This window comes from Scardinius erythrophthalmus (genome assembly GCF_964197995.2).
Source record: "Scardinius erythrophthalmus genome assembly, chromosome: 22".
NCBI lineage: Eukaryota > Metazoa > Chordata > Actinopteri > Cypriniformes > Leuciscidae > Scardinius > Scardinius erythrophthalmus.
In genome coordinates, this window is record NC_138242.1 from 984659 (window position 1) to 1012245 (window position 27587).

The 27587-nt window shown below is 42.4% G+C and overlaps 1 protein-coding gene across 1 annotated transcript in view; it reads left to right on the plus strand.

The window, feature by feature from the left end:
* Window positions 1-27587, plus strand: part of tgfbr1b (transforming growth factor, beta receptor 1 b) — a 98309-nt gene that overhangs the window by 18892 nt on the left and 51830 nt on the right. The window contains exons 2-3 of the mRNA XM_081352712.1: window positions 14123-14368; window positions 18603-18839. Coding sequence (XP_081208838.1) covers window positions 14123-14368; window positions 18603-18839 — 483 coding nt within the window. The remainder of the gene's footprint in view (window positions 1-14122; window positions 14369-18602; window positions 18840-27587) is intronic.

Genomic DNA, 27587 nt, shown 5'->3' on the forward strand with positions numbered 1-27587 from the left:
CTTTGTGTTCGGCATTAGATGAACCCGCTCCAGTCCTTTTCATTCCCAAGAGCTGAAATACTGAAGACGTCTGAGTACGTGGAGGCGGAGCGCCCTGATCCCGCTCGTACCCAGACTCCGCTCGGAGGAATCACCTTAACTGAGGCTTTACAAGATGCTCTTCCTGAATGGCCTGTTTCATTCTGTGACATAATTACAGCATTCCTCTTAGCCTGTTTCAAGGGACGTGCTTCAATTTAATATTAGTGAACTTCTCTGCTAATGGAAGATATCGCCATCACTAATAAATGGCCAAATAACCACCCAAAATAAACGTTATCATTATCAATTATCATCATTTACTCGTTCCAGGGTCACTCCGTCTCGACTCAACCGGAGGGAAAAGACACAGCCAAGATATTACATGCCATGTATGAATATTTACTGTTTTGTAGAAGGGGAAGAAACCTTTAAAAACCAGAATCTGAAATTATATTAAGATATCTTTAAAATAATATGAAATAAAACAATATTTTTTGTCAAGTTCTATGCCATTGTTTTGAGGGAAGCGAGATATGCACTGTATTATTTCTGATCTCTGAAACCGTGTGTAATTTACTCATGAAGCCACTTTGAGATCTTCTTATAGACACCAAAACTAAAGTTTATTAAGAACCAAAATCTAAAAGGATATTCAGATATCTTTAATACTTCTTGAGTTACATGCAAGCAAACTTTGGGGGAAACCTCTCGTAAACTGCTTTTTCCCATCGTTGAGCTGATTTAGATTACTAAAGTCCACAGATTTAACTAATAGATCTATCTGTGTAAAAACAAAAATAATGATACTGCCATCTTTCTAAAGTAATTTTTCCATTCTTTAATTTGGTGTAATTTGAGCTTCACGATGAATCGTTGAAAGATGATCTGGATTCAGACGCTCACGTGATCTCATCATCGTCCCTTGAGGAAAGCTTTGGCAAACCGATCACTGAATGTGTCAGCTGACCTTTCTGGAGTTTGCTGGATCTGGCACACGATGACCTGAGTATGTGCACAGTTTTGTGCAGCATGTTTTTGTCCACACAGTGAAAGTCATGTTTGAGAACATCTCTTGACGAGAGTCAGATGTGCAGGTCTGATTGACGTGAGCCTGAGGAAATGATGAGAGAATACCTGCATAAATATGATCATGAGCTGCTGTTCTCCAGTAGATGTGTTACAGTCCGCCGGGGACAGCAGGAGTGTGTGTGAGCTGACAGTCAGACAGGGTTCCTCCAGGAAGGTGTCCGCAGTCTTCATCTTCATCTTCATCATGTGTTCAGATCTAGTCCAGCATCGCTGTCTCCTCACCGAGTCTTGTTCTCTCTCTGACAGGAAGGGAAGGCAGTGCTGGAGACGGAGAGTGTCATCAAACTACTGTACAGAAATAGATTGTGTAGAAGCAAACACACTCGTTTAAAGGGTCATTTCACCCATTTGAACATTGTTTTTTATTTAAAGTGGGTCATATATGTAGTCGAAATGTAAAATAATTTTTGAATTTGGTGCCTTCGTGACCGAGAAAAGACAAAAAATAACTTCAGAACGCATTTGTATGAAAGACAACAACTCCCACAATGCACCACATTGCACAGCTCCGCAAGCCACTCCCACTAATCCAGAAAGCGCATATCTGCCTATAAGAGAAATCACTCTTCCGTCTACAAGGCTAGCTACCACCAGAGCTTGAAATTCATTTCACATTCACACAAAATGTCTAGTTAGTTGGCGAACTCATATAGTGCATTACTCCTCGTTTGTATTTCTTTCGAAAAGGTGAATTATTGCATGGTACCTGGATGTTCAGTCAGAACATATGCGGTGCGAAATATAGGATAGTTCTCAACACAAACGTCCGTGTCCTCGTCTGATTCAGAGATTTCGTCCAGGAGAAATTGTCATCGTTGAAATTCTTTGCCGCAGACGGACTCTATCTCTGTGTTCGTGGCGGGTCGTAGCTGCATAGTGAGATCACCGGCGCCACCAGTCCGCCCTAACCCGAGCCAGTCCGGGCTCCTCGTCCGCGGCAGGCAGGTCTTCTGCCTCGGCTGCTCTTCGCTATAATGCGGCTTGTAAAGGTAGCCACAAACACCTGATTCAAGCATCAGACTTCCGAAATCCTCTTCCTCTAGTCTATATCATATTGAGCACTCTCCTCCGCTATTGTCATAACTGTACATCTGTCTCCACAGCGCCTGTTAGCTTAGCTTCAAACAAGATGGAGGATATTGCTTTCAGTTTCAGAGAGTAAAGTCCCACCCACTGATCTGTGATAGGTCTGTAGCGTGAGCGCGCCCCACCCTGGGAAAGATGAGAAACTAGTGTCTGTAGTCTTAACAGAAATCCCCCCCTCTAACACTTCCTCCTACAATGACGCAAAATGACGATTTTTGCGTCATTGTAGGAGGAAGTGTAAGAGGTAAATAACAGATTTCTCCCGTCTCAGGGGAAAATGAGAGAGTGTTGCACGACCATTCAATAGTATGACTGGGTTTCTAACAATGCAAAGCTTAATGCAAATGGGTGAAGTGTCCCTTTAAGAGCTGTGGTGTTGAGCCGGCTCTGTGATCAAGACATCACCGCTGATAAAGTGGTGTGTGTGTGTGTGTGTGTGTGTGTGTGTGTGAATCTGTCAGACTCAGCTGATACAGCAGCATTGAGGCGAACTGTTGTATAATGAATACGTGTGAATGAGGAGTCACTGGTTTGAATCGTTCACTGAGTCAGTCCGACTCGCGTGACTGAACCGCTTCAGTGATGTCACAGTCCAATTACATTTGAAATGCATTTAAAGTGACATAGCAAACCATACGCAGAACTGCAGGAAATTGTATTGTTAGAAAACACAAAAAAAACATTTTTAAGAAATTCACATACATGTTGTTTTGATAAAGCCTTGTTTAAAAGTACAAAAAAAAACCTCTTAAGAGGACAGATAGAAATATTATAATGTTTTTAAACGTACAGTATGGGATTTTTCGCCACTAGGGGTCGCTAACCTCTTTACAATAACAAAGGCGTAGATTGATGACGCAACATTTGCTAAGAATTATGGATCTTGTCGTCAACGTCAAGCCGACCGATCTAATAATGTTATGGATGACTGAATACATCGATGCTTTTATCATGACTGTGATATGAAGCAGTTCGGGATTGATAAGAGACAGCTCTCAGCTCCACACGCGACGCGAGTCCCGCGGATATAAAAGGAATACGGACATTTCATTCTACCGAACTACACACATTACTACTCACAGGTCAGTTTATTAGACAAATTAAACTTGTGAGGTAACGCAGCGCTGTTTCACCTGGTCTAACATTACACTATCACACTAAACTGCATTTGAATGTGTTGAAATGTATGTGTTAGTCTGTCTGTATGAGACTAGCAGTGAGCTAGATCAACATTAGAATAGCATACAGATCATATTCTGACATTTTATCATTGTTGAACTATATAACATTGGTTAGTTTTATGTAAATGTGCTCACCTGTTTAATAAAGTACATGTAGGAGCGGTGGAAGTCTCGGACGTGGAGCTCTCGTTTATATGCTGTCTATGGGAGCTCTCGGCATCTCGAAAACACCGCGCTGATATTGATTCTCATTTTAGTTCTCCTTTTTTATCCAAAGTCTGCTTGCCATGGTCCATAATGTTTGAACGAAACAACAACAGCGTGCAAATAGACATTGCGAACTACACATTTGTCCACGTCTGTCGCCTTGGTTACTATCAGACGGCTCTGGTTGCTATGGCAGTACGAGCGGAAACCAGGGACAACGCGGATATGGCGCCATTGACGGCGACAAAACGGAAATAAAGAAACGTGCCGTGTCTTCGAATTAAATTACAACATTTCTCCTGGTTTGAAAGTTTTTGGAAACAGTCGGGATAATGTAAGTACACAACTAAAAAAAAATATATAACATAGATATAAAGATTTTTGCTATTTTTAAAGCAAAAAAGTTACATATTGTACCTTTAAAAAAACTGCATTTAATAATAATCCAATTGAACAGTATTTCTGACATGTAGGTCATTAGTTGGTGTGTATTGTAAATATAATTCAGTAATATAAAATTAAGTTCTGTTTGTTTCAAAATGAATTTTCCCATTAGATTTTAGAGATGGATCTACTATTGAATAATGACCTTAGAAGGGATGAGTCGAGTCCTGTGGCATCATGGGATAGTAATGCTGTGGACCAATCAGAAGCCAGAGCTGAAACTGCAGGGTTTTCACAGTGTAGTGTGTGTTAGGGTTGGTGGGAGTTCAGCAAACAATCTCAGTGTCATCGCCACACAGTTATTGTAATACTCAAACGTCTTTGTTTTAATAAACTGCACATTCACACCAAAGCGGATCCAGAATCCGGAGTTCGGCCGCTGGTTGTGTTGTGGTGGAGCGAGTGGTTTTCCGGCAGCCGTCTCAGTCTGCCGACCGTCCCAGAAGAGTCTCGGCTTTGTGTCTGTGAGCCGCAGATTCAGACGTGTTCAGAGCAGCAGGACAAACACTGAGTCAGTGTTTACACACACTTCCCTCTCTCTCCTCCGTCACAGCAGTGCAGAGATCCTCTCGGATCTGACGGAGAAGACATCGGATGAAGGGGGAACTGCAGGCGCTGCTCAGAGGAGAACATTCCACTGCCTCTTTACTGAAGAATCAAAGACTGTGTGAAACACTGGGCGTAGTGTGTGTGGCGTCACACGTAGTGTTTCTGAAGGCCAAAGTGGGCGGAGCCGGCCGTCGCCATCATGGCCGCGCGTCACTCCCAGACAGTGTTCAGCGAAGCGGATTAGCTGAGGTGACGCTAACGCTAACGCTAGTAGACAAACGGCTAGTAGTGACAGCAGTGCAATCCAGTCACTCAAGTGGCCACGCTCTTAATTATGCACAACTTTATATAATTTAAACGGCTGAGTTATAAAATAATTCCCCCCCTCACAGTCGTCATGAAGGGCAACATCAGCTTTATAGACCAAAACCAGTTTTAGCACCAGACTGTAAACATGTGTTTCCCTGCTGTAAAGTTGGGCATTTTAACATGCGGGTGTATGGGACTGAGTCTCTAGTGGCCAGTGGATGAACTGCAGTTTAACTCACTTCAGTGTTGGACACGAGAGAGACCGGAAGGTTCCGCTTGGGCAAAACACATTCACGAATGACCACATTTGCTTTTCTAATCCATGTTAGATTTGGGCAAAATTCTAAAGTGAAGAACTGATAAGAATCTCACGTCAGATCAGATGTCAGGTAATAAACTGGTAGCTGTGGTTGCCAGAAATTTTACGTAAAAAATACGGTAGCAGCATTTTAGGTTTTACAGATTTATCTTAATTTACAGTAAAACAAAAATATATTTCATTATCTGATATAATGTTAATTTACCGTACTAATATTGAAGATAACACCGAATATCTATTGAAGTAGCCTACTAATGACAGTTTTGTTCCATTGTAATACTCTGTCTCTACTTCATAAACGCCAGAGGAGAACTGGCCCCCGACTGAGCCTGGGTTCTCCCAAGGTTTTTTTTTTCTCCATTAGGTCACCTGATGGAGTTTTTCGGTTCCTTGCCACTGTTGCCTTTGGCTTGCTCAGTTGGGGATACTTAATTTGATTAATCGATTCAACAGTGCTATTGATCTGCATTACCAAACGTGGATGTTTTACACCAGAAACAAACACTGATGTACTATTTTATTTAATACTGTGAAGCTGCTTTGATACAATCTGTATTGTGAAAAGCGCTATATAAATAAAGTTGACTTGACTTGACTAATACACTGACAACCACCAATCACAGTGGAGATGAGAGTCACATGATCAATCAAAGCTCATCACAAGCAGCTTTTACACAATCAAGTTAATACTAATATGTAGAAGCTGCACAGTGTCGTTCACACACACACACCATCATGGTAACACACATGACATTTGAAGTCATTAGTTAATGTGTGTAGTAATGTGTGTAGTTAATAATGTGTGTAGTTATGTGTGTAGTTATTGTGTGTAGTAATGTGTGTAGTAATGTGTGTAGTTAATAATGTGTGTAGTTATGTGTGTAGTTAATGTGTAGTTAATGTGTGTAGTAATTTGTGTAGTTGATGTGTGTAGTTGATGTGTGTGTAGTTATGTGTGTAGTTAATGTGTGTAGTAATGTGTGTAGTAATGTGTGTAGTTAATAATGTGTGTAGTTATGTGTGTAGTTAATAATGTGTGTAGTTATGTGTGTAGTTAATGTGTAGTTAATGTGTGTAGTAATGTGTGTAGTTATGTGTGTAGTAATGTGTGTAGTAATGTGTGTAGTAATGTGTGTAGTAATGTGTGTAGTTGATGTGTGTGTAGTAATGCTCTGGTTGTCCTGTTTTCCCTCTCCGTTGGGATCTAGGCTGGATAGCCTCGAGTCCAAGCAAACCTTCAGTGTATTTCCACTAGACTAAACAGCGGTGTGTGTGTGTGTGTGTGTGTGTGTGTGTGTCGTCAGGGAAGATGTGTTCCAGCACACACTGTCCTCGCTCTGGAAAACACACACTCTGAGAGTCGTGTTGGCCAGCCTTGAGCGAGGCGTCACACACCTGTGGTGCTGTAAATACACACACCTCATGAATCAGCCAATGTCTTCGCTGGTTAAACACATGAATATGGATGTGTGTGTGTGTGTGTGTGTGTGTGTGTGTGTGTGTGAGCTGTTTACCTGCGTCTGTGTTTCTCTCCTGCGGAAACAAGAGTACTGTAGTTCAGAGACAAAGAGAAGCGACTCTCAGAGCTTTTGCTCCGCAGAACCCCAGTCCACACGCAGGATCTCTCCGCAGAACCCCAGTCCACGCGCAGGATCTCTCCGCAGAACCCCAGTCCACACGCAGGATCTCTCCGCAGAACCCCAGTCCACACGCAGGATCTCTCCGCAGAACCCCAGTCCACGCGCAGGATCTCTCCGCAGAACCCCAGTCCACACGCAGGATCTCTCCGCAGAACCCCAGTCCACACGCAGGATCTCTCCGCAGAACCCCAGTCCACACGCAGGATCTCTCCGCAGAACCCCAGTCCACACGCAGGATCGCTCCGCAGAACCCCAGTCCACACGCAGGATCGCTCCGCAGAACCCCAGTCCACACGCAGGATCTCTCCGCAGAACCCCAGTCCACACGCAGGATCTCTCCGCAGAACCCCAGTCCACACGCAGGATCTCTCCGCAGAACCCCAGTCCACACGCAGGATCTCTCCGCAGAACCCCAGTCCACACGCAGGATCTCTCCGCAGAACCCCAGTCCACACGCAGGATCGCTCCGCAGAACCCCAGTCCACACGCAGGATCGCTCCGCAGAACCCCAGTCCACACGCAGGATCTCTCCGCAGAACCCCAGTCCACACGCAGGATCTCTCCGCAGAACCCCAGTCCACACGCAGGATCTCTCCGCAGAACCCCAGTCCACACGCAGGATCTCTCCGCAGAACCCCAGTCCACACGCAGGATCTCTCCGCAGAACCCCAGTCCACACGCAGGATCGCTCCGCAGAACCCCAGTCCACAGGCAGGATCTCTCCGCAGAACCCCAGTCCACACGCAGGATCTCTCCGCAGAACCCCAGTCCACACGCAGGATCTCTCCGCAGAACCCCAGTCCACATGCAGGATCGCTCCGCAGAACCCCAGTCCACACGCAGGATCTCTCCGCAGAACCCCAGTCCACACGCAGGATCGCTCCGCAGAACCCCAGTCCACACGCAGGATCTCTCCGCAGAACCCCAGTCCACACGCAGGATCTCTCCGCAGAACCCCAGTCCACACGCAGGATCTCTCCGCAGAACCCCAGTCCACACGCAGGATCTCTCCGCAGAACCCCAGTCCACACGCAGGATCTCTCCGCAGAACCCCAGTCCACACGCAGGATCTCCGCAGAACCCCAGTCCACACGCAGGATCTCTCCGCAGAACCCCAGTCCACACGCAGGATCTCTCCGCAGAACCCCAGTCCACACGCAGGATCTCTCCGCAGAACCCCAGTCCACACGCAGGATCATGGAGCTGTCGTCTGAGAACACGTCTGTATTATTTCGCTCCATTAGAAGCGCTATAGTGCGACTCAGAGGATATCGATTGTCCTGTTTGTCTGTACGCTCATGAAAGAGCTGCTCAATAATCAAACCCTGTTTGATGGACTCGAGTGTTGCTCTGCGCTTCCTGGCCGTAAACGCTAAAACTCAGACTTTAGTGGAGTGCTGTTACCTTACATGTAGTAACAACAAATAATGCATCATTGCAGTCAGCTGACCCTAATCAAGCCCCAACCCTACAGCAAACACACACCCTTCATCATCATCATCTTTATCACTCTCGAACAGGAGACGCGTGTACATCACCCTTCAAATTAAGCAAATTGAAATTGCGAATTGAAAATACGTCCAATGGAAACACGTCAATTTCGCAAAAACTCCCATTTATCGCAAAAAGGTTTTTCCGCTCGCATGAGGAGGTCTTTCAGGCAATTCGAAAAGAAATATTTCGAAAATCGAAGCGTGAACCTTTGTGTTCGTGGTTTTTAATTTTGTTGTTTTGCTTAATTTTTTTTGTTGTTTTTGTGTTTTGATTTTTGTCGTTTAATTTTGTTTAATTTTGTGGTTGTTTTTTGTAGTTTTTTTTTGTGTATTTTGTTTTATATTGTAGTTTTGTTTGGTATTAATGTCTAAAGCTGTTGACTTATTTGATTTTAATTTATTTGACAAGTTTACAAAACTGTACAAAATAGCAGGTGTCCCGCACACACACACACACACACACACACACACACACACACACACTCATGGCTGATTTCTTTCGTGGTCCGCGATGATAAGAAATGGAGGCAAATGCAAAAGTGACGAGGTCATATCTCCTAACCAATGTTAATTACAAAATAAACATATTTACATTTATAATACATTCAATATTAACATTTATCACACACAAAATCCTCACTATAATCACCAAACAGTCGTTTTACCGCCTTTTTTAAAAAACTCATAAAATCCTGTAGTGATGCTGGTAATTTGCGCTAGTATATGAACACATTTTACCACGCGAAGCTTTTACATTTACATGGACTAATATTGTAATTCCTCCACACATATACACTTGGAAGAAATAATTAATTTTGCGTGTCCAATATTTCTGAGTCTTCTGCAGTTTATCTCTTATTAGAGTTTGCATGATCAATACACGACTGTATCACAGCACCGGCCAGCTAAACCTGAAGACGCTCACTATCCCTGTTCAGAAAGATGAAAACATTCCGGTCCACATGAAGCCCCTCATGTTCAGTGGGATCATCCGAGGACTGCTGGGACACACACATGCACATAAAGCCCCCGTCAGGGATCGTCCAACACTGTTTCAGTGATGTATACCTGTGTTCACACAGCTCTGGGTTTACTGCAGTTCCCAGAGGATAATCCCGACTCCCAGCAAACACTCCTGACCTTTCACAACACTGACTTTGCTTTTTGTTTCTGCTTATCAGTCCAGATCTTTGTTCCTCTGTTGATCCGAGAGAAACCCCGGATTATCCCGCACCGACCGCGGCGCATTGTTTGCCTGTTGCCTAGCAACGCTCTGAGCCCGTAACCATGGCGATCTGCATGAGGGCGTGGCTCCAGTTCTCCGGTTCTCTTCCTTCATCAATACTGGCAATCCATATCTCCCACTTTATCCCGATTGCTTGTAGTCATCCCGTTGGATTCACTGCCACAGCAGTTATTGACTTTAATGAGGATGTTTGAGAACCCTTTCAAGGCTTCACAACAATCCTTGTGTTTGAGACGCATGGATATCTGCAGAAATGTCAAGATCCAATGCCAACACTATTTTATTAAAGTGTATATATGTTTGTCAAAAAAATTCAGATTCAATTTGAGAAAAAGACTGTTTCTATAGAGATGATTTATTATTGGACTTGATTATGTAAACTGGTGATGAGAGGGAAGTTGTGCTGGTCTTCTCTCCTCTATTGTGCCGTATATCCGAGTGGAACGAGAACAAATGTGGGCGGGGCTTGATTGTGTCTGTGGGGAGTTGATTGGCTGGTTGGATGGTTGTGGTTTGCTATTGGCTGATCTCATGTGAGTGACAGGTTAAAGCCCCGCCCTCGTCATCAGAGAAGAGAAGAGATGCTGCAAGAGGAACTGATTCTGATTCAACATTATTAACACAATTATGATGATGTGCACCTATAACTCATTTACAATAAACACTGCAGTGGGGGTGGGCGGTATGACCAAAATTCTGTTTCACGGTATGACTAATTTTATTTCACGGTAACGATATATTTCACCATATAGTTATTTATATATGTAGTTATTCTCGAAAAATCGATAATAAACCCAAATACTTTAGAAATGAAAAGTACTTAACCTTGTTTGATTTTTTTCATTTTCTTTCATTTGGTAAATTATTTCGTTGGTAAACTATTTTGATAGCTAAATATAGTAAACAAAACAAACTCATAAACTTTAGATGAACTTCCCCCAACTGATTGATATTAAATACAACTCATAGGTGCAATTAAACTTTAAATAAAGTGTTGCTGAATAATTTTTCAATCTCATGTTATTGCCTCTTCATCAGTTTATAATATCTGAATATTTTATATTGAACTACTCGACTCATAATAAATTAGTTACTTCCTTTTAATTTGTAAATTTGGATATTAATAGCCTAATACTAGTTATGTTTAATGTGTTCCTCGGTACATTTTTGCCATGACTGCTTATTAAGGGGCTTGTTTTGCTCTTTTTGTGATATCTGGCAACCCGTCAGCTGGAGCTTTAACAAGAGCAGTTCGTTCATCAGTTCGTTCATCAGTTCGTTCATCAGTTCGTTCATCAGTTCGTTCATCAGTTCGTTCATCAGTTCGTTCATCAGTGCGTTCATCAGTGCGTTCATCAGTTCGTTCATCAGTTCGTTCATCAGTGCGTTCATCAGTTCGTTCATCAGTGCGTTCATCAGTTCGTTCATCAGTGCGTTCATCAGTTCGTTCATCAGTGCGTTCATCAGTTCGTTCATCAGTTCGTTCATCAGTTCGTTCATCAGTTCGTTCATCAGTTCGTTCATCAGTTCGTTCATCAGTGCGTTCATCAGTTCGTTCATCAGTGCGTTCATCAGTTCGTTCATCAGTGCGTTCATCAGTGCGTTCATCAGTTCGTTCATCAGTGCGTTCATCAGTTCGTTCATCAGTTCGTTCATCAGTTCGTTCATCAGTTCGTTCATCAGTTCGTTCATCAGTTCGTTCATCAGGTTCAGACGTGACTAGAAGGAGAGCGGCAGTCTGAACACCGAACTGCAGACACTGTTAGTGTTGACCAGTAGTTTAAATGATATACACCTGCGTCATTATTTTACCATAGTCCGATCATCACTGACACACACACAGAAATTTTTTTAATTTTTTTTTATCATATATATGTAATGATCATAATAAAGTTAAACAGGCTAATATATATTCCTCTGATCTTCAGAAGAACATCTCAGTTTTTTCATAAAGTTAACGTTGCACATGCAACACTCTGATTAATGGTTGTCTAGAGACTGTCTGAAGTCTCCATGTCGCTCCCTGAGGTGGCGTTCCGGATGACTGGAGATTAGTTTCCTTTCGACGTGGCCAAACATTTTCGTGCCGTCATTTATGTTCACATATCGCGTTTTTTGCGTGCGCAAATTCGTTATTTTTGCAGGCGCGCTCAAAATGGAAGCACCTTTTCCCAGGCCCGCCTCTGACGAGAACATCTCAACTTTACAGAGTTCCTCACGCAGGTCATGGTCGCACAGCTACGACAGACGCAAGCGCTTGTGGAAAGAGGGAGATAGCGGCGCGATATGTGAACGGCCCTCTCACAGTACCTGCATCATGACACGTCTTCTCTACTGAAGCCAGAACACTGCCGAATTTCAGACGTGCGGTTCTCCTCAGGCACAGGCTCGGCGCTGGTGTCATTCTCCTCGCTTGTCTCTGCTCCCGCCCTCAGCTTATTGTCCACTCTCTGCTCTGAGCCGCTAGGTTCCCCTGTGGGCCGGTCTAGCCAATAGCGTAATAGCACCTACTGGGGAGGCAGGTATAAAGATAGTAAGGCCACATCTGATTGGTTGAATTTGGATAAACAACCTATGCATACATCACACACATGCATGGCACATAAAATAAATGCCGTTTATCGCACCTCCGGATATCACATACACTATTATCGCGATACCATCACACACTCTCCACACTCATCATCACACACTCTCCACACTCATCATCACACACTCTCCACACTCATCATCACACACTCTCCACACTCATCATCACACACTCTTTACACACTCTTTCAGCCCCGATTGCAGCTCGTGTGGAGTGTAGACTGCGTCTCCCGGTCTCCTCCCGGTGCTCGTGTGTAACGCTTCTCTCTGAACTCTCCTGAGTCAGCTCGAGGTGTGTGTTCTCATCTCACACTCCAGTCCGCGGCCCCCCATCGTCTGCACACACAGTCATCGGTGTTTCTGTCATCTTTCAACTCTACGACTGACCACTCTCCTGCTTCCGTTGTTCTCGCTGTGCTTTAATAAACTCATTCTGTTGAGTCCTTTTGTTACAGTTGCATTAATAAAATGTAATGTAATATATTTTAAGTAATGTAATTTAATAACAAACATCAATACTAATAATAATTATTATTATTATATTAAATACTAATATCTTTATATTTTTTTTGTTGAACCGAAACCAAGATATAAGCTGGTACAGTCATGCCCATTTGTGTGTGAGTGTGAGTGTGTGTGTGTGTGTGTGTGTGTGTGTGTGTGTGTGTGTGTGTGTGTGTGTGTGTGTGTGTGAGCGCGGTCTGGACTGTGAGCTTGTTTTCCTCCAGTCCTCGTCTCGTGTGTTTCCTTCCACCTCCACAGTTTCTCACAGTGACCTTGTCAGTGGGCTGATATTACTGGCGTCTCACAGCTGAGTGTGTGTGTGTGTGTGTGTGTGTGTGTGTGTGTGTGTGTGTGTGTGTGTGTGTGTATCTGTGTGTGTGTCCGTGTGTGTGTGTGTCTGTGTGTGTGTGTGTGTGTGTGTGTCTGTGAGCCTGATTACAAAAAACAAAAGTCTCACCGTTAAACTCCATGTCCCAAACACACAATAATGATGTTCTCATGATCATGTCATGTAGCCGATATGACAGACCTGTGCTGCACATGTTGCATTTACTGTATTTTTCTTTTTTAAAGTGATTCCAATCATATTTCAAGCAATTTAAACCATCATGGTGAACAGTCGCATCTGAAGTGTCTCAGCTGAAGGAAATAATACATTATTAAAATGAACATATATCGGCTGATACCGATAGGGTGGCAGATATATTGTGCATCCCTGATATATATATGTAAGGGATAATGTAGAGCGAGGCGTGTGTTATAGCGAACCCCCCCCCCCCCCCCACAGGCTGATCGGGACCCGAGGCGGAGCTTGAATCCTGAAGGGGTGTGTTCGCTATAACAACTGCCTCGCTCTACATTATCCCGCTTATTACATGGCTACCCACCAAATAAATCAATAATTTGACACAAAATATTGATTTAAAGAAAATAGTCCGTTCCGTCTCTACGGTTAGAATCCTGCGTCCATAGCAACGCTCTGTTTATCATGGCAACGGTGTGTTATACTTAGCAACGGCTGTTATCAAGAAATAACATTTTACATTAGAAGTCAACCAAGCCATGTAATAAATATAAATATTCTGTATTAAGTGATTGTTCAATAAGTGGTGCTATTCAGTGTGATATATGAAAATCTGTAATTTGGTCACATTGAGTTCAAACTTAAATTTTTTATTGTTTTGGAAAGATTACTAATTATTCTTAAAAAATAGCAAATGAATTGATAATCTATTTTTTTGTTGTTGTTGTTGTTGTTGTTGTTGTGAAAAGCCAATCAGCTGTTCTGTTTTTAACTCCATTTAAACGCAAGGACACATTTGATGTCTTTCTGACATTTCATCGTAAGCGTTGTGTAAAGATGTTCATCTCATCAGCTTTAGTTTTAAATGGAGGTTTGACTAAATGAAATGTTTGTCCTCATGTGTGTGTGTGTGTGTCCTCAGGCCTGCAGTGCTACTGTCACCGGTGCCCGAACCACACGTGTGCGACGGACGGGCTGTGCTACGTGTCCATCACGCGTCAGGGGAGCGTCACCACTCAGCAGAGCTGGTGCATTAGCGACACCGAGCTAATCCCGCGCGACCGGCCCTTCGTGTGCGCGCCCTCCGCCAAAGACGACACCGGCATCTTCCCCATGTGCTGCGACACCGACTGGTGCAACAAGAACCCTGACCTCAGCGCATTCCCAGGTAACACTCGCTCGTCCGCAACAAAACACAGCGTTTACTGCGATCCGTCACACGCTCTGTGGAGTACTGGATTCTGATTGGTCAATCGCGCCATCCAGCTCACAATAATTGTTTTGGAATGATAACTTTTCACATTTTTTGATGTGTGATGTTTTAATGTTCACAGACTTCCATGTGTTTTCTCATACACACAGATGCAGCTAGCATGATGCCGCTAACGTGATTACGTCATGACGTAACGTGACGGCATACCCAGAAGTATCGATATTCCACCCTCGCCCAGAGCTGTGGAAGTGGTCGAGACCATACTCAGCTCCGGAGCTCCTTCCACGAGGAGATTGTATGGCCTAAAGTGGAATGTGTTTTCCACTTGGTGTAGAGAACATGAGTTAGACACAGTTAACTGCCCAGTGGCTTCAGTTCTGGAATTCCTTCAAGATCGTTTCTCTGCTGGTCTCACCCCTTCCACAATTAAGGTGTACATTGCTGCCATTGCAGCTTTCCATGCACCACTAAGTGATGGGCCGCTGGGGAGGAACCAGCTGGTCATACGTTTTCTCCGTGATACATGGAGAATGAGACCGACAACCTGGGACCTGGCGGTGGTTCTTGACGGGTTATCCCTGGCCCCCTTCGAACCACTTCAGTCGGCATCACCTAAGGACTTGACGTTTAAGATGGCCTTTCTCTTAGCCATTACCTCGCTTAAGAGGGTGAGAGATCTCCAAGATCCTCGGGGTGCCCCTCCAGGAGATCTGTGAGGCGGCCGGTTGGGCTAGCCCACACACTTTTATCAGATTTTATAGTCTGCACCTCCCTAATACGCCCGGTGCGCGGGTGCTCTCGCCCTAGCTTGTGCCTGATCAGTTTCACACAGGGGCAGGCATTCCGGTGCGTGACATAGTGAGTATTCGTTCCCCAAAGAGTCGTTTTTAAGGACGTAGTGCGAGTTCCCTCGAAAGGGAACATCTCGGGTTACGTCTGTAACCCTTGTTCCCTGAGAAGGGAACGAGACACTGCGTCGCCTTGCCATGCCCCTTCATGCCTGGGAGCGGCTTGCTTCATCACGAGGCTAACGCGCGTGTGTGCCGGTCAGGGTTTCCGTTGTCCGGTAATTGCCGGACATTGGCCGAAAAAAAAAATGAAATGTCCGACAAAATGAAATCTCTCCGGTCAAATTGTCCGATTAAAATTGCCTTATAATCCCGCCCCCCTAACACAATCTGAATTTGAGAATAAACCTAAAATCCGTAAAGCAAAAATACACCGACCTTTGGCTATGTTATAAAGGAACAGGCTCTACCGTTTGAAAGTTATTAAACATTATTACATGGCTTGGTTGAATTCCAATGTGGAATGTGGTCTGTTATTTCTTGATATCAGACGCTGCGAAGCACTAGCGGCGCCAGGATTTTGAGGTGCACCTCCAGAAAACTGGATGGGCCAGTTAAAATAAGCCAAAAAATAAATAAAAACGGGTTCCCCTTCATCTCCGTTTCAGCGCTTTTGTGGGCACTAAGGGCAGTGACTCAGTAGCCTACCTGAATTTAATGCGTAGGCCTATAGGTTAAAAAAAAAATTAATAAAAAACAGGATTTTTTTTGTTGCTTTTTTAATACAATTACAATTTAATTTAATTTATTGTTTAATACAATTATAGGCCTATTATTTTTAGTTTATTAACAGCAACAACAGCTGTAAAGATGAAGTTGACGATCGCCATCTCCTTAGTGAACGCGCCTATAGAGAAATGCACATCATGGATTACATAATTAGAGAGTAGCCTATTTCTTTTCGTTTTAAATTGTTAAAAAGACATTTCAAGCTTTCTTAAGATATATTTCATGTCTGTGAGGCCTACGCTGAGTTTCGTTAAATTAGGATGAGATGCGCTCCTGTTCACGAGCAATGCAAGTGACCGCGCGGGCGCCTCTATGATTAGGCCTATCGTCTGCTATATTTGCTGCTTAGCTATATATTAAATACAGGCAATTGGTTGATAAAAAAATTATTAAAATTAAGATACAATTTATACAAAACGAAATTCACTTCAAAAAAGTCATTCTACAAAACCAAACTTAATTAAGTGGTCAAAATCATGTCTGACCCGCTCCATGTCTCTCGATATTGCGCATCCTATCTTACTCGTGCGGTTCACTTTTCATAATCAACATAAATAAAAAAAAATAACATTATAATATTTTAACAAATATTAAACTAAATCAGCTCATTTAATGGCTACAACACGTATAGTAGACCTAGACTCTCTATTTGTACAAATTGCTGCACATTCATTTTATTCTGAATTTTGCACACATAAGTTGAAAGGCATTTGTTTGTGCATGCATAGCAAAACATATCTGCTACATTTATTAAGTTCACTGATAATTATGCGCGCATTTATTAATTATTATCTTAATGAATAATGAAACAAGGACGAAGCATATAAACTGCGTTGTTTGTTTAAAATGGAATGGATCGCAAATAGATCCGAATGAAGAAACGTACATAACCACAGTAGAAAATGTGTCTGGAGTGTTCCTGCAGAGAGGGGGTTCTCGCTGCAGAATCGGATCAAGACGAAGCAGCGAAGTCGCCTTGCGGAGAACAAGGTTACGCGGCTTATGCGCATTGCAAGTTGTGGAGAGACACTGGGAAGTTCGCTTGAGTAAAAACAATAGGCTTCAGATATTTTATGTGGGGAAGGGGGATTGGTTTGTTAAACTGTGAATGTGAAACCATAAAAAACAATTGCCGTTGATTGACGCCAAACGGACGTTCATGTTTTTTTCCCGTTTTTTTATTTGAAAGTTAGGCTAATAAACATGTTGCGTTCGGCCTGATTATGTCATTTTTTAAGTTACATAGCCTTCCTCCAGTTTTCCTCAACTTGACTAATTAAGAGGCGATATTTGACCGGCATATCTTCAAAATGTCCGGAAAATGAAACCTCTGCCGGTCACTTTGACCGGCACCATTTTTTTCTAGCGGAAACTCTGGTGCCGGTGTCTATTTATACTTCCGGGTATGCCATCACATGTTACGTCATGATGGAACACCAATCAGGATTGGAATAGTTTCATTCATACTTCAGAGGCGCGCGCTCAGGGAGCGTCCCCAAAGAGCCGTTTTTAACGACGCAGTGTCTCATTCTCTTCTCAGGGAACAAGGGTTACAGACGTAACCGAGACGTTTTCTCACATACAGATGCGGCTGGCGTGTGTTTTCTCTCTCACACACACACACATGCAGCTTGCGTGTGTTTGAATGATTTCCTGTGGTTGAGGAATGTAGCTTGAAGAGATCCCGCTCTCCTCGACCACAGACTCCTGTAAACAGAGTGAAGTCCTCGGGAACAGAGTCTCTCGTTCTCTGCCTCTTCCCGCCTGTCGGGATCAACTTCTGTTTCAACCTTTATTTCCTGTCCTCGGCCTTCCGTCTGTGTGCAGATTTCTCATGTTTTCCATTTTCTCCTAATTAAGTTGTCTTCATGGATGTTATGGATATCCACTTGGGATGAATCACGGGGTGTGTGTTTGCTGTTTACGGGAGCTTGTGATTTCCCTGGAATGGGTCTGTCTGAAGTCTAGACAGGCGTCTGTGGGAACATCTTTATTTAAAAATGAAATAAGTGTTACTTGGCTTCAGATAATATTTTAAGCATGCAGAATCGAGCATGACTCATGTTTACTTCAAACCAGACACGCAGTCTGGCAGAAACACATCACACACACACACACACTTGATACAGTCAATAATCAACACAAGATCTGACAACACTATTACAAGAACTTACAGCTGAAGAATCATTATCTTATGCAGTATAACACTGTTACTTTCAAAACTGATGATTTGGACTTTAGTTCCGTCCATCCATCATCCACTCATCATCCATCATCCTGTGATTGTCCTGTTCATTTGTCCGGGTATCAAAATGAAAAAGACTGCAATAAATATAATATTCAAAATAGAAAAAAGAAGAACCACCTAGTATGCAACATTGTTAAAAAACAAAGAAAAAAATAAAAAAAGCTGCCATTAACATTGTCATGTTCTTCCCATTTTCTTGTTTTTTTGTATGCAAGATTTTGAGTTCAATATATGTGATTTTAGCCTCACTGTACATAATTATATAATACTGATATCTTAAGTGTTTTAAAGGCCTTGACTGCTGTGATGTTGTTGACCTGACTCTCTCTCTCTCTCTCTCTCTCTCTCTCTCACACACACACAGTGCCGACACAGAAGCCGGTGGCTCTGGGGCCCGTGGCGTTCGCGGCGCTGATCGCGGGTCCGGTGTGTGTGGTGTGTTTCCTCATGGTCACCGTGTTCTACATCTGCCACAGTCGCTCGGTTCTCCACCACCGTGTGCCGAACGAGGAGGACCCGACCATGGACCATCCCTTCATCACTGTGGGAACCACACTCAAAGACCTCATCTACGACATGACCACATCCGGCTCGGGCTCGGGTGAGTCTCGCTCGCTCTCTCACACACACACACACACACTCAAAGACCTCATCTACGACATGACCACTTCCGGCTCGGGCTCGGGTGAGTCTCGCTCGCTCTCTCACACACACACACACACACACACTCAAAGACCTCATCTACGACATGACCACTTCCGGCTCGGGTGAGTCTCGCTCGCTCTCTCTCACACACACACACACACACACACACACACACACACACTCAAAGATGACATGAGCACCGGCACGACAGAAAGCAACAGACTCTTATTTTTGTATTATTTATAAACCATTACAGTATTTATTCATATTTTTCAATGTCATTTTAAGTAGTCAAGTCAAGTCATCTTCATTTATATGGCGCTTTTAACAATGTAGATTGATTCAAAGCAGCTTTACAGAGATAAACGTATAATTTAAGGTAACAGAGATTGTTTTGGCTTTATAGCGGTTCTTTAGTAAAGTTATTTTCCAGCTAAGGTTAGTTATGATTGATTCGCTTCCGTCGCAACGATCATTTGTTATTAAATTAGGGGCCGCTAAGACGACACAATTCTCTCTACACAGACTTTAAACGCGAACCTGTGAGAAACGCTGATGGTGTTCACATGCGCATTTAGAATGGGTTCTATAGTTATGTGCGTTAGAATATACGCAGGTTTGGAATTCCCTACAAGCCTAAACAAAGTACTGGTGTTTCCTTATAATTTTTGATAAAGAATTTAATTTAATTTTATCACTTCGGGGTAGATATGCGAATTGAGTTTCTCGACAACACTTTATCTGTAGAGTGGTAGTGGGATCCTCCATAGGGAGAGGCTAGTTGGCACTTCAGCACTGCGTTGTCATCGGGTCCAGGCGAAGGTCCTTCGTCAGATCTGGATACGGCCTGGATCCGGCAGGCTGCGGGAAAACCTCGGGATAAACAAAGACACTAAAATTAGCGTAGATGCCATTCTTCTTATGATGTAACGAGTACATTAGGATTTATGGGAAGTGTTCCCGGTTCCGGCTGACCTAATCTATGCAGCCTAACACTGAATTATAGAAGTCTATAATGTGTTATGTGTATTCTAGGTCAAAGAGATGTGTCTTTAGTCTAGCTTTGAACTGACAGAGTGTGTCTGCTTCCCGGACAATGTTAGGAAGACTGTTCCAGAGTTTTGGTGCTAAATAGGAGAAGGATCTACCGCCAGCAGTCGATTTTGATATTCTAGGTATTATCAACTGGCCGGAATTTTGAGATCGCAATAGACGTGACGGACTATAATGCGTTAAGAGCTCGCTCAAGCACTGCGGAGCTAAACCATTCAGTGCTTTGTAAGTGATCAGCAATATTTTAAAATTTATGCGATGTTTAATAGGGAGCCAGTGCAGTGTTGACAGAACCGGGCTAATATGGTCATACTTCCTGGTTCTGGTAAGAACTCGAGCTGCTGCGTTTTGGACCAGCTGTAGTTTGTTTATTAAGCATGCAGGGCAACCACCCAGTAGAGCATTACAGTAATCTAGCCTTGAGGTCATGAACGCATGAACTAACTGTTCCGCATTTGTCACTGAGAGCATATGACGTAATTTAGATATATTTTTAAGATGGAAAAATGCAGTTTTACAGATACTAGACACGTGACTTTCAAATGAAAGATTGGTATCAAAGAGCACACACACACACACACACACACACACACACACACACACACACACACACACACACACACACACACACACACACACACACACACACACACACACACACACCCAGGTTCCTAACCGACGACGAAGACTTAACAGAGCAGCCATCGAGTGTTAGACAGTATTCTAGGTTATTACGTGAGGAAGTTTTTTGTCCAATAATTAGAATCTTTGTTTTTTCAGAATTTAGAAGTAGGAAATTACAAGTCATCCAATTTTTTATATCAGCAATGCATTCCGTTAATTTTGTAAATTGGTAAGTTTCGTTAGGTTTTGAAGAAATATAGAGCTGAGTATCGTCGGCATAACAGTGAAAGCTAATGCCATGTTTCCTAATGATATCTCCTAATGGTAGCATGTACAGAGAGTGTGTGTGTGTGTGTGTGTGTGTGTGTGTGTGTGTGTGTGTGTGTGTGTGTGTGTGAGGGTAGCATGTACAGAGTGAACAGCAGCGGTCCTAGTACTGAGCCTTGTGGTACGCCATACTGAACTTGTGATCGATGAGACATCTCTTCATTTACTGCTACAAACTGATAACGGTCAGATAAGTATGATTTAAACCATGCTAATGCAATTCCACTAATGCCAACATAATGTTCTAATCTATTTAAAAGAATGTTGTGGTCGATAGTGTCAAATGCAGCACTAAGATCGAGTAACACTAATAGAGAGATACAACCACGATCAGATGATAAGAGCAAATCATTTGTGACTCTAACGAGAGCTGTTTCGGTACTATGGTACGGTCTAAATCCGGACTGGAAATCCTCAGATATCATTTCTTTCAAGAAAGGAACACAGTTGTGAAGATACTGCCTTTTCTAATATCTTTGACAGAAAGGGTAGATTCGAGATCGGCCTGTAATTGACTAATTCTGAAGGATCAAGTTGCGTTTTTTTAACAAGCGGTTTAATCATAGCCAGCTTAAAGTTTTTTGGTACGTATCCTAGTGACAAAGATGAATTAATGATATTAAGAAGAGGATCTATGACCTCTGGAAGTATTTCTTTCAGTAGCTTAGTCTGTATAGGGTCTAACATACGTGTTGTAGATTTAGATGATTTAACGAGTTTAGTAAATTCTTCCTCTCCTATAGCAACGAATGAATCAAATTTTTCCTCAGGGAGACTACAATGCACTGCCTGATGCGATACTGTAGTGGACGGTTGCATAGTTATAATTTTCTCCCTGATATTATCAATCTTATAAGTGAAGAAGTTCATAAAGTCATTACTGCTGTGTTTCTTGGAAACTTCGGTGCTTGAAGCTTTATTTTTCGTTAGTTTAGCCACCGTTTCAAATAAATACCCAGGATTATGTTTATTTTCTTCACGTGAATTTTATTTATTTTTATACCGTGTATTCTCCATGTAAATCCATGCACCGAACCGTGACGCACATACGTTCAATACGAATACACGTACCGTTCCACCCCTGATAGGTATCGGATCTTTTTTTTTCTCCCCTCCGATATCCGATCTAGTGTTCTGGGCCAGTATCGGCACGATGCCGTGGATCGGATCGGGACACCCCTAGGTGTGGGAATAATTTATACCATAACGCATACCTGTCAACACTCCCGTTTTCCCCGGGAGTCTCCCGTATTTCACACCCTCCCGTTTGTTATTTCTCCCGTTTTACCTGTCAACACAATCAACCCGTTCCAAGGTTGTCCAGTTGCCAGATCTTGTATGAAACCCATCCTACTCGCGCAATCAACACATCATACAAATTTCGACCCATTTGTGAGCTCAACCTGGCAACCTACAGCCCAGTTGTGCTGTCGATATCTGCGCAGGCTAGCAGACGCGGGAAGTTGAATAAGCATTACTGGTAGAAATGGGAAAAGACTCAGTGGTAAGTAAATATTTAACGCAATTAACGCAGCATCCGTTTTTTTCTGTCATCCTTTGGCTGCATGGCGTTACATTATATGATGCGCTTTTATTCTTGCTTTTAAACCATTCACGCCATATCTTACTTATTTTATAAAACTTTAAAAGTGGAAAGCGCATCACTCATTCCTGGGAATACATTTGACATCACAGCCTGACCTTGACGGAAATACCAGAGAAGTCGTCTCAGCTGTGCTCAGATCTGTAAACCGTACAGTTGCTTTGGTTTTTCAATCCGTACCCGTTCCGCCCCGTGGCTCAAAAGGGACACAACAAAAATAGGGACACACGAGAAAGCCAAAATAGAATGCAAAATTTATTAACAAAATAGAACTATACAGAAAAAAAAAAACTACGTACAAGGTAACAGAGAACAAATTCATAATCCGTGCACGCTTTCGCAATCGTTGTTTTGTAAATCGTTCTTTCGCAATCGTTGTTTGTAATATTCAGTTCCTGTGAAAAATTGTGAAACACTGTTCCAGTAGGTGAAGTTACACAATAATATGCGGATTGATTACATAATATTTGGATGTAAAATTCAGTTCCAGTGAAAATCTGTTCCAGTTAATGGAGTATACACAGGTGATGTGTAATATTCAGTACCAGTAAACTCCACCCGCTGGAACAGTTTCTTACAGTAACTGAATATCACACAACATCACCTGTTCAGTTTTGCTAACTGTACTCACAGATTTGTGGCCTATACCCTATTTTAGAAATCTGTTTTTCTGTATATTGATTTGTTGTGTATTGTTAAGATGAATAGGAAGAAAGGTAGAGGCCTACGGGTCTGGGCTGGGGCGCGGCTAGTCAAATAGCGATCGTCCAGCTTCGACTGGGCCTTTGAGCAGGCTCGCTGTCCCGATCCAGCCCAGCGTGTGTCCAGCACGAGTGACCACGCCTAACAGAGAAGTGCGCTTCTCCTGTCCGCTCGAGGGAGAGCCACACAGGTCGCCTATAAGCTCCTCAGAGTCAGAGGCCGCCATAGACAAAACGCCATCGTCGAACAGGCCACAACCGAAAGAAATCGCATCGCGAGCTTATGGAGTAGGCCGCAAATCATCGCGAATGAAAATGACGGGGTTTCGATGCATTTCTGGAAACTCATCGTGTCCGCTGGAGAGGAGTGGTAAAACGGCTCTGAATTACAGCAAAGAACGCAACAAACACGCTTTCCTACGGGCAACAGAAAGTCTGCTTCCTGAAGGAGTAAAATCTGAGGAATAGCGCGCAGCACACTAATATGAAGCACACGTGGCGTATACTTAGGGTGGTGCTAAGCGCTATTGGCCAATCACATTGGCGTGCTGGTATAAGGGCTTCAGGCATTCGTCCACACCAAAGGTGTTCCCACAGCGAGATTCGCAGTGTTGAGAGACCCTTGAAAGGGAACAACAAACTGTTATTTTAGCATTATTTATATACTAATATAGTATTCATTGATATTTTTAATGTTTAGTTACATTTTAAATTTAGTTTTTTTTTATGTGCTTTTGTCATTTTATTAGTGTTTTTATAATTCTATATTTTTTCATATATTTAGCTTTATTTTAATTGCAGTTTTAGTTTTAGTAAGGAGTTTATTTTTAAATTGTATAACAGCTTTATTTCAATGAACAGAACTGATTTTGGACAGTTTTATCTAACAATAGCAGCTCTGCTTTTAATGCGCGGGACGATGTCGTGTTTGTCTGGTAGTGTGTGTTCTCGGTTTTACGCCCAGATCTGATTCATACGAAACTCTTCCTGTGACTCCGGTTATTCTGGCTTCATTTACACTCTTTACCCTTCATATAATTACCTGTTAATCTTTCTAAACACCTGCGTCCTTTATGTGTGTGTGTGTGTGTGTGTGTGTTTACGTCTGCACGTCTGCTGTTCTCTTTGTTGTCTGGTTCGTGGATCATCCCTCTCTCCTTCCCTTTGTTTCGCTGTGTTTCTCCGGCAGGATTAAAGAGTGTGTGTTGAGTGTAGAGCGCCAGTTATTTTATTGGCACGTCGTCAAGAAAGTTAAAAACAGGGTAAAGGCCTGTTCACACTGACACGAATGCTCGGCATGATTTTGTCTGTTCAGACCAGTGTGTAAAAAGAGTGATGATGTAAATTCACTAATACAGCGGTTACTCTGGAGCAAGTTTCAGTTTCTGACATCCGTTTGTCACAGAGAAGAAAAGACAACAACATTTTTTTGTATTTGCATCATAAAATACAAGAGAACTGGTTTTGGATTCTTCCTGTATTATTCACCAAAAGCACAAATCTTATTTACCCGACTGCACTCGGGTGTTCTTGTTGGTCTGAACAAACATAATAACAGCCGTTCATTCACATGTTTGGCGACATGATCATTTGTGTTATCCAGCCTTTTCACTAGAGCTTTTAGTAAATTTTGAAATCAACAAATGAAACATGTCTATTACCTTTAGTTAATAACCTTAGTTAATGTTACAGATGGACTCTTATTGCACAGTGTCCATCTTTAATCATCTACACAAAGGCCATAGCATTGAATTTAGACACATATGTATATTTCTCTCACACTTTATTTGCTTCTATTTTATAGCACTTGATGATTATCTAATCAAACTAACAAAATAATGTATTACAGTGACGATAAAAAAGAGCTGGAATCGGAAGTTTCTGACTTAGGTTTCTGTCGGCTGCAGAACATTATCATCATCTCACGTCGCCAGCTTTAAATATGCCACTTCGCTGGATAACGAATGCATAGAAACGACCAGCTGGATATAAACCAATTAAAATAGATGGTAACAATCGTGACATTAAACTTTTGGGCCGGACTTTAACCGGCTTTAACCGTTTGAGGTTCTAGTAATGTTAGTGGCAAACATACTTCTGTTCTCCACTAATGCAGCATCTAGTTAACAGATTACTTTATAAAGATGTGAAAGCATGTCCTGTACACCAGGGCTGGCAGAATGGCTGAAAAGCTAAATTCAAATTTTTTTCTTAAATATTAGCAAAATTCTAATTATATTCTAATTCTAAAGGCAACACTTCATGCTAGAGGATAAAGCGCTGTAGTGTCTCCTGTGTCCACAAGAGCGCAATAAGCAAATATAAACCAAGTCAAGCATCGCATCTGTTATTGAAATGAAATGACATTCACTTTTTAAAGTGCATTAACTTTTGAAACAATTGTTCTTGAATAAAATACAATTTATTTAATATGCATGCAAGGAAAATTGTTAGAATAGTGCATAAAACTGTCTTTGTGCATCAAAAACCTGAGAACACACACTTCAACACACAGCGTAATGAACTACATGAACACACAACAGCAAACTGACATTCAGAAACACACACTTCTACTCTCTACATCTACATATTGTTCTTTAAAAACACCAGACGCTCAGCTTGATCTGAGCGCTTTCACACTCTCACACTCACACACACACACACACACACACACACACACACCCAGAGCGCTTTCTGTTGACAGTGTTTCCAGCTGGTGAAACACACACTCACACACACACACTCAGCTCTGACCGATGTGCAGGTGAAGGTCAAGTGTGTCGTTGCCTCAGACTGAACATTTTCGTCAGAATGAAGAACCTTTTCCCGCCATTTTTCACATCAACAACTGCGCTGTACTGGATAAGCTAACAAACAAACCGCGTCACTAACGACATCATCATGTCTCGCGCGCCTCTCAACACACCAGAAATTTGATTGCACGGATTTTGCATTTAAATGTGCAGTTTTTTTAAATAAATTCAACGAATATTTGAAATTAAAATGTTTATTTGACAGCTCTACTGTATACATATAGTTTACTCAACTCAACTTTTATTTATAAAGCACTTTCAAAACCATTAGAATGGACCAAAGTTCTGGCCATAAATAGTAAATAACTCTGTTGACACCAAATAAATCTTAAATGCGCATCTGAAGTGTCCGGCTCTGTGCAGACTCGCGTGTCAAAACAAACTCCACGAGGCGTCAGTGATGGTGTTCGCCTGTAGAGGGCGCTCCCGTACTGTATAATGACACACACCCTTCTCAACCGAAACACGGAAGAACTTTCGCTATGGATTTGTTCCAATATTCGATTGTTCCAGCAATGGGTTATCGGTGGAACTACTCGCACACGAAAGTGGTGTGTGAAATGCTCACGTCACCGCCTTATCAGACACATGGGAACTGGAGCGAGGTCCACACACACACACACACACATTCCCAGATATCCCAGCCTTCCCTGACTCTTTCTTATGTCTAGTGAAGGACACAGTCCCCAGCTAACATAAATATGCTCGAAGAATTGTTTGCTAACAGTTACGAAAACATTATTTTCCGAATCTTCTTCCCAACGTTCAAAACATTCCGTTTTATCATTCTGCAAACATTATGGGAAAAATGATTTAATATATTTAAAAAATGTTAGACAAACAAGTTTGTTAGATGTTAGACAAACTAAAACTTTTAAGGAAAATATTTTGCGCTAAGGCTTTGAGAACATTATTAAAGACCAGATAACGCTGAGCGATCGTTCAGCTAATGTGACTGGAAGAATGTTTGTTCAAGAACCTTGAGCCTTCCCTGTTTCCCTGTGGTTGAAACTGGGATAAAACGTGTCCAGGCATCATGCAATCCTGAAACATATCCTGAAAGAGCTTTAGCTTCCCACAGTTTTCTCTTTTGTCGATCTTTTCAATCTTTAAAGGTGTTTCTGCGCACGAGACAGTGCCCTCAGTGTTTGTGAAGTCAACAGCCGGAGAACACTCTTGATTCTGAGGAATAGTTCACATTAAGGCCCTTTCACACTGGACGCGATTTTTACGCAAGAATAATTCGCGCGATGGTTTTATTTTTTGATCAGCTGTGTGTGTAATGAGTGCTTTCACACCGAACGCGAATGTGCTGCTGCGAAAAAACGACTTTTTTTTTTTTTCGTTTCAATGTCGATTTTTTCTTTCTTTTGCGACGACAGAAAAGACTTCAGCCAATCATATACTACAAGGACAATGATTGTGTGGCGTAGCATTGCCAACCAACTCGGTTATCACGGCTGCGAGTGTGTTGTGTGATAGTTTTAGTTGTTGTATAGTCCTGTGCTGTGTAGGCTAGCAGGCTAAACTACATTTGGGATAGAAAGCTAATCGTCATGTGATGGGTTTTGACGCGAACTATT